This window comes from Pan paniscus, chromosome X (assembly GCF_029289425.2).
Source record: "Pan paniscus chromosome X, NHGRI_mPanPan1-v2.0_pri, whole genome shotgun sequence".
NCBI classification, from domain to species: domain Eukaryota; kingdom Metazoa; phylum Chordata; class Mammalia; order Primates; family Hominidae; genus Pan; species Pan paniscus.
The window spans coordinates 34300248-34313605 of NC_073272.2; the positions used below are offsets into that span (position 1 = coordinate 34300248).

Here is a 13358-nt window from a genome sequence, read left to right on the forward strand (position 1 = left end):
TGCTGTTTTTGATCGTTAGATTTTGAGGAGTGATCAAAAATTGTACCAAAATATTTGTTAAGCGATGCGATTAAGTAACTGTTGTTATAAAATGACCACATTTGGTATAAAGTGTAAGAGAAGAATATGAAACTTCAATCGTATGAGCACTCCGTTTGAAAAAAGTATTATGATAAAATGTTAACATTTCTGGAAAATAAAAAGATAATTAAAAAATATACTGGACAGAATTTTTAAATTATGTTAATAACAAAAAATGTGGCATGGATCTAAATGATCAGATATTTAGGAGAAATATTTTCAGCATATGTTGAACTTGAACAAGCAGTTAGAAGTCCATGAAGGGTGAAAAGTCAACATGAACCAGGCATTAAATAGGCAAAAAAGAAATGCTAAATTAAAGAGACCGATAGACTGATGCTGGATTGAGTATTATTCAACATTTGTCTAAATGAGACGGGAACACAGAGAGAAATCACTTTGTGTCCCTGAGAAAGGTCAACCATACAAATCGTAGCAAATGAAAAAACGAAACTATAAGTTGATTTTCAATATGGATATGCTAATTTTGTAAAATGATAAAACTATAGTGAGGTACCAATAGGCTCTGCAGTATCTGTTAAAATCTAGGGACAAGTTTTAATGAGTCATTGTTGATCATTACACAAAACTCTATGTTTTGCCCCCCAAAAAATGTTGCAATATATCACTGTAAAAGAAATTTAAATGGTGAAGAAAAGTCAGCTTTGTACAAATTCATAACACTGAAATTTACAATACGCTCTATTTATTTGCATATTGATCTTTATAACTGAATGCAGGCAATGAAAATGCAGTGATAGGTAAAAGAACGACATCTATAATAGCAAAAAGGGGGAGGCAGGCAGAAAGGCAGAGAAATGACCGGTGAGAATTCTGGCGTTAAAGAGACCGGAGTTCAAATTTGATGCCCCTTACTAGATGTGTGAAATGGGTTCAGTTACTTAATTTCACTGGATCTTATTTTTCTCATCCATGAAATGAGGATTAAAAATAGAATCGACCTCATAGGATACTTATCAAAGTTCTGAGTTAACATATATAACTTACTTATAACAAATGCTGACACATACTAGGCAACAAAGACATATCAGACAATGCCATATAGAGGAAATGAAAAAGAATATTCAGAAAACAAGGGACTAGATCTCTTGTGTGAAAATTAGGGGGAGAGGAAATCTTCTTAATGACTGAAACAGGATATGTATAAAAAGTTAATAATACTATTTTAAAATTAGTCCTAATTTTATATAATATAGGACTAATATGGGATATAGAAGGTGTATTTATACATTTTTTAAACAAGTTTTATCAATAACCAGGGATCCTTTGAGCCCAGGAGTTCGAGGCTGCACTGAGCTATGATTGCATCACTATATTCTAGCCTGGGCAACAGAGCAAGACCCTGTCACCAACTAAAATAAAAATAAAAAGAGTTTATTTGGGAATCCTGGAATATTCTGCCACATTTATAATCATTTGAGATTGAAGTTATAAAGAAACCAAAAAATTTCAAAAAAACGTGGAAATTTCTAGATGTTACTAGAAAAGACATAATGTTGGGCACAGAAAATCAGAAGTCTTGCTATGAAGGATTTGTATGCAAACATTGTATTAATTCATTGTGAATATGCTGCCTGCTCAACAAGGGCATAAACTGTCCTTCTAAACTATAAACTCCTATAGGAAATGTCTCCACTGGCAGTATCTAATAGAATTCTCAGCTTGGAGTAGAAAGAGAATAACTACACTGTACTCATGAACTCATTCAATACCAAATCAATAGTGTACTCTATATGAATATAAAAATTATGAGACCAATGTACACTGAAGCCAAAAGCCATACACAAACAAGCACACAATCTCTCTTGCATCAAATTTGCTTTAAAATACTTGGGCAGGGGATGGAGAGCACTGTCACGTTACTTACTGACACTGTCACGTTAATAACCGACACTGTCACATTACTTAATGTACCTCTCTTCAATTAAAATTAGAAATGCTATTACTTCAACTTTATGAATTAATTGACCATCTAAATGCCAGAACTACTGTTTTTTTTCTAAGAAAGTCCATTAAAACCTTTCTAGAATGAAAAAGGGTTCAAAGCGTTATCCAAGTAAATATTTGCATATGGATTTTATTATTATATATAATTGTTTTATATGTATTCCGTAGAATTATGCTCCTTGGCTCAATGGAAAATTTTAACTTTTCTAAGAGTTTGTAAGTGTAAATATCTGAAAAGTTTTAAGTATCAATCATCTGAGCATCTGTTTTCTAATTTTGTGTTAGCTATTTAAGAATACAAATACTAACACACCAGGCATTATGAGCAATACTTATGGAAACCATTTTGTTGTAGCACATTAGAATCTCAGGGATAATGGATCATAATCCATTCACATCTCATATTCTAAACAACCCCTGAAATAGTCTATGAATAAATATATTGCACCCAGAGGAAATGGATCATTACTTGAAGTGTATCCATTAATTTTATTACTTGTGTACAGTGCATAACAGACTGTTAGAATAATGTTAATTGTGAACCACCTTCCATGCAAGTACTTCAGAACTGCCACTTAAAGTGAAGTATTCCTCATCAAGTATATTCATCATTAGCCATGAAGCCAGGGTAGAATAATGCAAAACCAGTGTTTCCAGAGCTCTTGAATTAAAAGAATATTTGGAATAGAAACTTAAAATAAAGCTGCTAATAAACAGTCTCCTATTTTTGCTGAACTTTAAGTGAGGGTTATTACAAGTCCATTTAGCACTCAATGTAATAGTCTAAAATGTAATCGAGAGATATTCAAAACCTGTGAAGACAAGTTCTGAGGCTAAATTTTAGAGGTTTCTGTGACCGCACTGACTTAAAGTAATAGCTTTTAAAAATTAATGGTATATATAAAAGTAATACCCCTAGTGAGGGCAATATAAATTTTACTAATATAGCCCTTTTGCTTTTTTATTTTCAAACATCATAAAATTAGACAAAAGTCAGATTTTTACTCACATGTGTTTTGGCCACTCATTTCCCACAACAACAGTGACAACAACAGTCTCTTTCTTTCACACACATGGACACACACGCGCACATGTCTGCGCATGCGAGTTCACCCGTGCATGTATGCCGTGCTCACACACACCCACAGAAGCTCTTCCTTTTGGAGATTAGACTTAAACCAAGAAAAATGTGCCTGTCAATTAAAAACATTTATTGAATGTGAACTCTGTGTAGAGCATTATACTAAGTGTCATGTGGAGAAAGAAGAAATATAAATCAAATTGCCCAGTACTGAGGAAGGAATAAGAGAAGAGGAAATATATGCAACCGTGGAAGGCTACTCATTCATGATGAAGGGGCTGGGCTACTACAAGTGGTACAGTTTCCATGCCACATTTGTATACAGACTATTTGCAATATGTCTTGCCATTAAAATATATGATTAGAAGAGCTGCTACTGAAAGTTTTTCCAGTGATCATGAGAGTTTTAGCTTTGAAATGAGCCAGAATGACCATAATCCCTACCCTCACCCATCTGACAAAATCTGGTTGCCCACCTCAAATAACATAATTCATGTGAAATTATCTAATGAGCTATGAACCAAAATACAAGAAAAAAAGATAGTTACTTGGTTAATGTTATGGATAAGAAGAGCTCTCGTAAGTGTTATCATTCTGTGCCATTTAATTACAACAGTTAGCATACTTATTATCAGGTATCACCTTAAACACTATAATCTAGCACTCAGGGAATGATAGTTTTGAGATGTTCTTTAGTCTAATATACTACTAATTACCACTTTTATTTAAACATGTCCTTGATGTGATTCTCCTTAGACTCTTAATCAACACACAGAAAACTACAAATAGAAATTGAAAATGAATCACAATTTAACTAACCCTATTAGATAATTATAGTATCTCCTCTAGAAATTATGGTGAAAGGATCTTAGAGACTAAACAACGAGAACCTGAGCTACGCCTACATATGTTTTCAAATAAATGTTTTGATATGATCATATTTTGGTAATTTCAGTATTAATATGGAAAACCAGTTTATCTAAACTAGGCTTTTTTGTGTTATACCTGATTGATGAGACTGTATGTACTCATGCAAGAACACTATTTTACAAAAAGGATTACGTCTAATCCTAAATAGATAAAAACAGACATATGTTTAGGTATAATCATATGTATATTATTTTAGCCCCAGGTTGTCCTAAAACTCCACAATCTCAATAATACACTGAAAGGCCTTGGTCATGATAAGCATCAGTTTAAAGACTGTTCAAATTAAAATCTTAGAAAACCATTATTAGTTAGCAATATTATTAAAGCATTAGAAAGATTACTTACTATATTTAATGGCTAAATTTTTCTAAATTTCTAAATTATTTATAACATTTTGTATTTAAATTAAGAAATGTAAAAATAAACCTTAAAGTTATATCACATCTTTCTTAAAAAGTAAAATAAAGAATTTGGAAACTCCCTTTTCAATATGCACAGCTACAGGAATATATAAATACATCACTAGATACCTGGTCTAGCCTCTCACTTGCCCTCATTAAGTTAACAGTTTCCTGAGACCAGGGTTATGATCCTAAGCTTACATATTGACGGTAAGCTGCATGAAAATTACAGCTATCCAAAAATGTCTCTAGTAAAAAGAGGTACCTTGCACCATCCAATATTCTGTCACATTTATCCAACCAATTAATGTTGACATAAGAACAGTAAATTAATTGTAATGTTAGTTCAAACAAAAAATACAGCTAAGATAGAGATAAATCAGTTAAAAATTATACCACAATTTCATGCCAAAAATGCCAGAAACGTGATTTTTCTTAGTTAACACTCTCCTTTTAGTAGCTTCTCTTTTTAGTCTATGATCGTGAAAGATCACTTCTACTCTGACCAAAAGAACTGGAACATCCATAAGGAAAACGTCCATGTATAGTTTTAAAGCAGGCAAGGAATTTGGCCAACTCATTTCTGTGGTTAAAAATTCCAAATAAATTGGTAAGAATCTCTTACTGTCTATAAACTCTTAATATACAAATTATTGCTGTAAAATGAATGATATGGTTAATATTAACTGTTTTAAAATTCTGCATACAACTCTTCACATTTGATAAAATACAGTGAAAATAAAAAGTATCTTCCAATTGATCATAAAACTTGTATGTGACACTGAAAAACTGTACATATGTTACTAGACATACTGTTTCTAGAACGTACAACTGATTTTTAACAATACTTTGCACCATCAAATGAGGTTCCCTTCTACATTGTAACCATGGTAAATTTTGTACTTTCAACAACCTTAACACCCTACCCTGTCTTCTCAGCATATGTCTTAAATTCCTTCAACAAATTGCCTTCAGGACAAATAGATTTTGTTTTCTGCATTACTTAAGTGATGTTGAATCTTCATTGCTTCACAGATATTTAGAAACACACAGAAATCATTTGGAAATATGTCTGATGTACCATTTCAGGTCAAAACTGAAGTAAAATTTAAGTTATCAGAAATTATTTTTTCCATCTTGGAATTTCATTCTAAAAGCAAACTGATGAATTACAAAATTATTCTAAACTTTTAAAAAGTAGTTTAATCTTAGGGCAAATTATTTTAAGGAGAAAATTCAGTTTGCTATGCATATACCAGTATAGATACATATAAAATATAGTTCACAGAATTTTTAAAAATATATAATAGCTATACTTATGCTATTCTACATATTTTTACACTATGAATATATGTTAAATATTTTCAGTGTGCCAAGCACACATCAAATTTATAAATATATACGCACATATTTTTATTAGTGGCATAATAATATGAGTGGTTTATACAAGAGTGGTTTATCTTTATCTTAACTTCTGAGGAAACTATACGTGGTTAAGAGGAACAGCCATTTACATGAGGTCCTAAATGAAGTACACTGATTCAGCTCTCATTTTCCTTTCTATACAAAAAGGGCAAGAATGTGTGTGTCTTACGTGGTTGTGAGATTAATTATATCTCCATAGCCTAAGCTTGGGAAGGAAGATTCTGGACTTATAAATTTAAGAGCTTTAATGCAATAATTGTTGGAATCCTAGTTTACAGAAAGCTTCATTTGTCTTTCAGCTTCATGAGCTACACCACTCAACTGTACTTTTGGGCTCTATACTAAAGGAGCTATTATGATTTAGGGTAGCAGTCCCTCTGAAATACACCTGAAGAGGTACTCCAGGCACTTCATATGTGTCTACCTTATCTCACAATTTGCAAAATCACAGAAAATAAATATTATGCAATTTGTTCCTTGAACGACAAAAAAGGAACAAATAGATGAGTTAGAATATTTGAGCCTTTAAGTAATTTCATAAATTATTATATTTAATGGGGAAACAGAGCTATGGTCATTTTAAGTAGTCATCCTACTTATGGCCCAAACTTGAGCCTAATGACGTATCAGTTAGACCATATCTTTCCTGGCAGAACAAATGGGTAGCATAAAATTTGATTAATACAGTCAACCAAACAGGAATCTCTCAAATCACACCCCTACCCCGCAGTGTTCCCTGGTATCTGCCAATGTTAGCATTTTCCTTCAGAAGGATTATTATTTTCACACCAAAATTACCAATGTCATTACCTCAACGACTGCCTTAATTTTGCTTTTCTAAACAGAATCTGGTCAATTAATATTTATTAAGCACCTACTATGTGTCCTGACTTTTCTACATGCATCCAAAAATTAGAACTATGAGGGAAATAATCAAGAAAATTAATATTCTCACTAGTCACACGATCATTTAAATCCTGCATGTAGTTTTACTTACCAAAAATTAAAAATCATTCCCTTAATTTCTAAATGTTTAAATTATTTCTGATTAATTCAGTGTAGGTAAGCGTGATATATAACGATGACATGAAACCATTTAAAGTATAGCTCTTGCATCAGCTTATTAAAATGAAGAAGTGATAATAGAGTTTCTAAGGGGAACTTACATAACAACTAGGAGAATATTTTTAGATCACATAATTTTATTTAACATGAATATGCTGTTAAGTTGATCAGTTAAAATTACCAAGCAACATACATCTAAATAAAAATCTATTGATATTTTCATTATCTGTTCTTAAACTTGTTCACTCAAGTCTCAGCTGTTATATTTGTTTGTTTTCATTTTTAACCAAATACAGTCAGTCATGGGACTCATTAGAAGAAGAAAATGAACTGATTTTCTAGGAAGACCATTGAACTTTTGAATGCCAAATTTGCAATTAAGGCAAAAAATAACTTATACACAGAATTTATGCCCCAAAATGCAGGCAGATTCTGGAAAAAGCTGACATGCACAACAAAAACATTTGTTATATTTATTTATGATGTTCTTGTAAACATCTTCTACAAAATGAAAAACAATCTTATTTGGAAATAGCATTATCCCTGATTTTCATAAAATTTTATCTGGAAATATAGTAGTATAGCAATGATAATTTGAAAGAAGGTTGTTTACATATCATGTCAATGACAAATTTGGTACACATAACTTTTGAGGCACTGAGTATTAGAAAAGATTAATTTTAATTTATTCTTGAAAAAGAAAGACAAAAACTTGGCTAGCTTTGTGCTTTTATCTCACTCTAAAAAAGTTACTTAAAAGTAAAGGTTATCCCGAAGAGACTTTTTTTTTAAATGAGATAATGTGATAAAAAGTAACATAGAAAATGTCATATATATTATTAGAAAACAGGAATGATGGTAAAACATTCCATATAATTTTAGTGTTTGGAAAAACATATTGCAAAAATGATTTAAAATCAGATGATGATCAGTTTTACATATATAACATGACTTAATATTTTCAAATTTCTGCAAACCTTATTTTCTTAAATTATTTGGATAAATGCTAGCAGATTTGCATTAAAATTTATTTCTCTGCTACAGATTGATAAAATATTCTACCCCATCCCATTTTCTTCCAATGGACACAAAGTTGAATTTCTCCTAATAATTTCCTTATCATTAAAAAAAGAATAATAAAAAACATAAAACACCTTTTAACTTAAATTTGTATTTAAGAAGTGCTTGTCTGATATAATTCAGCTGATAAATATGAACCTATGTGTTTATCAAATCCCTAAGAAGATTATCTAAATCAACTGGTGTAATTACCATTCACCATCTGTTCCACCAGGGCCTGAGCTGATCTGCTGGCATCTTGCAGTTTTCTGAACTTCTCGGCTTTTTCTCGCTCTATGGCCTGCAGCATGAGAGCAAAGATGAGTAATTCAATACAAGGATTCTGAAGCTACACAATAATTATAACTTCTACTTGCCCTTTCAAGCCTTAAGATGTTTCACTCTGTCAGCTTATCACGTGAATCTAAAGACTTTTTCTCAACACTTTTGCCATCGAAAACATCAAAATGGCAATAAAAGCATGAGCCATTTTCAAGACTTGCTACAACTTTTAATTATAAGATTTCTACTCAGCTATTTTTTACATTATAGTTTCTGATACATTTCAATGCAAGACTGCAAAAAGTAAAAAGGCAATTCATAACAATGAAAGATAAAGTGTCACATAACTAAAATGAAATTTATCTTTCAAAGATACACCATTGAAATTACTAATAAGTATATAGGCGGTATTAAAAATCAAATTGAGAATCCAGTATGTATATAAAATGGAAAAAATAAACTACCATAAATAATTTAGCAGAAATATATAATATATATACATCTATATTTAAATACCAGGCTGTAGGCTAATTTTTCTTTCAAAAATAATCAAAGTACTCCTATTTCCAAGGAAGACAAGATTGAGTTTCAAAAAACTTTCTGAATTCCTTTATTTCCCTTAAGAGTTACATTTTGAACCACAAATGCAAAATTATTTCAGTTAACAATAGCCAGAATTTCATACTATTGAGTTTAGCTAATAATATTCCTATGGAGACATAAATTTTAAACTATGATAGAGTAGAACTACATTACTATAATCATCAAGAAGTGTTGACTATAACAATGTGTATGTCCTAAAACGTAACTATTCAAATAACTATAACGCAATTAAAATATAGTAACAACAACACACCTGTGACTTAACAATCCTATTATAACAAAGATTTCTCTTGAATTTGAGGCAGAAGGTTATTCTACATGAGACTATTTTTTAAGACTTTATTTACATCCACAGGCATTTAAAAAAATATTTCCAGGTAAAATACTGGAGTACAGATGGGAGGGCAAATAACAGATACATGGACAGTCTGCACCATTGTTGAGTAAAAATTTGTGCAGGGATGGAAATGATCTGTATCTGTGTCATCCAATATGATAGCCAATAACCACATGTGGGTATTCAGCACTTGAAAGGTGGTCAGAATGACTTGAAAAAAAAAGAATATTTAATTTAATCTAATTTTATTTATTTTAAATAATTTAAAATTTAAAGGTGACATGTGACCAGTGTTAACTGTAATTGTACAGCGCAGATCTAATACATTCCTTGAAAAGCAAATAGTTAAGAGATAGGCCTGTAATCCCAGCTACTCAGAAGGCCTGGGCAGGAAGACTGCTTCAGTCCAGGGATTTGAGATCAGCCTAGGCAAAATAGAGAGACCTCCATCTCTAAACAAACAATTTTAAAAAATTAGTCAGGCATGGTGACACGAGCCTGTAGTCCCAGCTACTCAGGAATCTGAGGCAGAAGGACTGCTTGAGCACAGTAGTCTGAGTAGGCTGCAACGAACTATCATTGCGCCACTGTACTCCAGCCTGGGCGACAGAGGGAAACTCTTTCATATAATATGGCAATATCAGAAATAGTTTCAGAGAAAAAGGAATCATCTAGACAACACTATTGACTAAACACATTAAATTATGTAAATGCTTATACAATAATCCACATATTTTTATGTATCTGAAAAGACTATCTAATTTTAAAGAAATAGCTACAAATGTAAAGCTTTTTGTTTTTGTTTCTCTTTGAGACAGAGTCTCACTCTGTCGCCCAGGCTGGAGTGCAGTGGCATGATCTCAGCTCACTGCAACCTCTGCCTCCCGGGTTCAAGCAACTCTCCTGCTTCAGCCTCCCGAGTAGCTGGGATTACAGGCGTGCACCACCACGCCCAGCTAATTTTTGTATTTTTAGTAGAGACAGGGTTGCACCATGTTGGCCAGGCTGGTCTCAAACTCCTTACCTCATCATCCGCCCACCTCAGTGCTGGGGTGGGGCGGGGGGATTACAGGTGTGAGCCACCGTGCCTGGCCTGAATAAAGGTTTTCTTAAAAATTTATTTTAAAGAGTTTACTAAATGGGAGACCTGACAATATCTGACTTCAAGGCTTGATATAAAACTGCAGTAATCAAGACAGAGTAATATTGGCAAAAGAACAGACAGGTAAATCAATGGAACAGAATAGAAAGCTCAGAAACAGATCCACATAAATATAACCAATTGATTTTTGGCAAAGGAACAAAGGCAATACAGTGGAGAAAAAGTCTTTAAACAAATGATCCTGAACAACACAACATCTACATGCAAAAAAGTTTATCTAGGCATAAACCTTACACCCTTCTTTTGTTTTAATTACAATTATTTAATTCCAATTTATTTACTTTCATGTTATTCACTGGATCAACTTCATTGGAAGTTTATACTTTTGATATTGAAATATCTGACATTATTGTGAATTTTATCACAAATTCACTTTAAAATTTCAACATCTAATATATCTGTAAAAATGATAACATGGGCTGGGTGCAGTGGCTCACACCTGTAATCCGAGCACTTTGGGGGGCCAACGCGGGTGGATCACCTGAGGTCAGGAGTTCGAGACCAGCCTGGCCAACATGGTGAAACCCTGTCTCTACTAAAAATACAAAAATAATTATCTGGGCATGGTGGCAGGCACCTATAATCCCAGCTACTCGGGAGGCTGAGGCAGGAAAATCCCTTGAACCCGGGAGGCAGAGGTTGCAGTGAGCCGAGATCACACCATTGCACTCCAGCCTGGGTGACAGAGTAAGACTCTGTCTCAAAAATAAATAAATAAAATAAAATAACATGAACATATATTTTTGTGGAACACAGCATTATGGTTGAAAACCATGTTTTCCTGGATACACGTGGATATAAAGATGGGAACAAGAAACACTGGGGACTACTAGAGTGGGGAGGGAGTGAGGGGAAAAGGGCCAAAATAGTAGCTATTGGATACTATGCTCAGCACCAAACCTCAGTGTCACACAATATACACACGTAACAAACCTGCACATTTACTCTTGAATCCAAAAGTTGAAATTATAAAAAATAAAATAAAAATGAAAAATAAACATACCAAAAATAAATACGTTTCCACTGAATTTAGAAATTTGTGTAACTGCTTGAAAGTAATTGTGGTGTTCATATAATTCATAAAATTAATTAATAATGAATCAATCACAGACTCTAGAGTAAAATGTAAAACTATAAAACTCCTAGCAGATAGCAGTGGAGAAAACAGAGGTGACTTTGAGTTTGTTGATAGTTTTTTAGATACACCACCAAAGGCATGATCCATGAAAGAAAGAATTAATAAGTTGAATAGTACTAAGTTAAAATGTTCTGCTCTGCGAAAGATGCTGCCAAAAGAATGAAAAGAAAAGCCACAGGCTCAAAGAAAATATTTACAAAAGACATATCTGGTAGAGAAATCTTATCCGAAATACACAAAGAACTCTTAAAACTCAGTAACAAAAACAAACAAACTAAAACATGGGCAAAAAACCTTAACAGACACCTCACCAAAGGAAGTATACAGATGGCAAATAAGCAAATGAAAATATGTTTCACATCATATGTTACCAGGGAATTACAAATTAAACAATGAGATACCACTACACACCTATTAGAATGGCCAAAATCCAAGAACACTGACAAAACCAAAAGCCGACAGAGAAATGGGGCAATGGGAACTCTCATTCATTTCTGGTAGCAATGCAAAATGGCACAGCCACTTTGGAAGACAGTTTGGAGGTTTCTTACAAAAGTAAACATTCTACTATATGATCCAGCAATCATGCACTTAGGCATTTATCCAAAGGAGTCATATGTCCACTCAAATTCCTGCACATGAATGCTGCAGCAGCTTTGTTTATATTTGCCAAGACTTGGAAACAATCAAGATGTTCTTCAGTAGATGAATGGATAAATAAACTGTGATACATCCAGACAATGGAATATTATTCAGTGCTTAAAAATGAGCTATCAAGCCATAAAAAGACATGGAAGAACTTAAATGCATGTTACTAAGTTAAAGAAGATAATCTGAAAAGGCTATATATTTTACTGCAGGATTTCACCCTAGATTCCAATTCCGAATATATGATAGTCTGGAAAAGGTAAAACTATGTAAACTACAAAACATAGTGGTTTCTAGAGATTAGGAGAGAAGTGTAGATGAACGGGAAAAGTATTGAGGATTTTTATGGCAGTGAAATTACACCGCATAACACTCTAAAGATAAATACATGTCATTGTAAATTTGTTTAAACTCACAGAATGCGTGGCACCAATAGGGAAAGCTAATGTATAAACTAAGAACTTTGGGAGATAATGATGTGTCAATGTAAGTTCATCTATTGAAACAAATATACCACTCTAGTGGGAAATGTTGACAGTGGGGCAGGCTATGTATGTGTGGGAACCGGGTTATATGGGAAATTTTTGTACCTTCTGTTCAATTGTGCTGTGAACCTATAATTAGTCTAAAAATGGAGTCTATTAAAATCACAAAAAAAGGTTTCATGAATTAGGAATACTGGATTCAATATCAAGAGTACAAAATGCTAAAAAAAAAAAAAAAAAAAGCCAATCATTCACAGAATAAACTCCATCAGGAATAGCATTAATATATAAAATACTAATTAAAACTGAGAATAAATTAAGAGTAAAATTTAAAAAAAATCTATAAGGTAATAATTTTGTTTTATTTTCTTAAATACCTATCTCTTAGCTGAAAGATACACATTTTACATGGTGCTCTGAAGGGCAACAAATGAAAACTCAGTTTTGTCTAATTAGTTAAGAAACTCTGAAAGTGACAGACACTTTTTAATATCTTAGATTCCACTTGAAAATTTCAAAGCACCCAGTTTGTGGTATTTTGTGATTTTATGTTCCCAGGATCCCTTTCCAATTAGCAGGTAAAACTTCTGAGTTGTCTTGAAATTCAGTTTCACAAAGACAGTATTGAATTGTTTCCAGGAACATGTGGACAATCATGGATGGTTCTAATTTGTTCGTTGAACTGAAAAGTCC

At 32.7% G+C, this 13358-nt stretch overlaps 1 protein-coding gene across 1 annotated transcript in view; it reads right to left on the reverse strand.

The window, feature by feature from the left end:
- The window catches only part of DMD (dystrophin), a 2218635-nt gene that overhangs the window by 1370321 nt on the left and 834956 nt on the right, over nt 1–13358 (reverse strand). The window contains exon 19 of the mRNA XM_063601607.1: nt 8224–8311. Within this exon, the coding sequence (XP_063457677.1) occupies nt 8224–8311 (88 nt within the window). The remainder of the gene's footprint in view (nt 1–8223; nt 8312–13358) is intronic.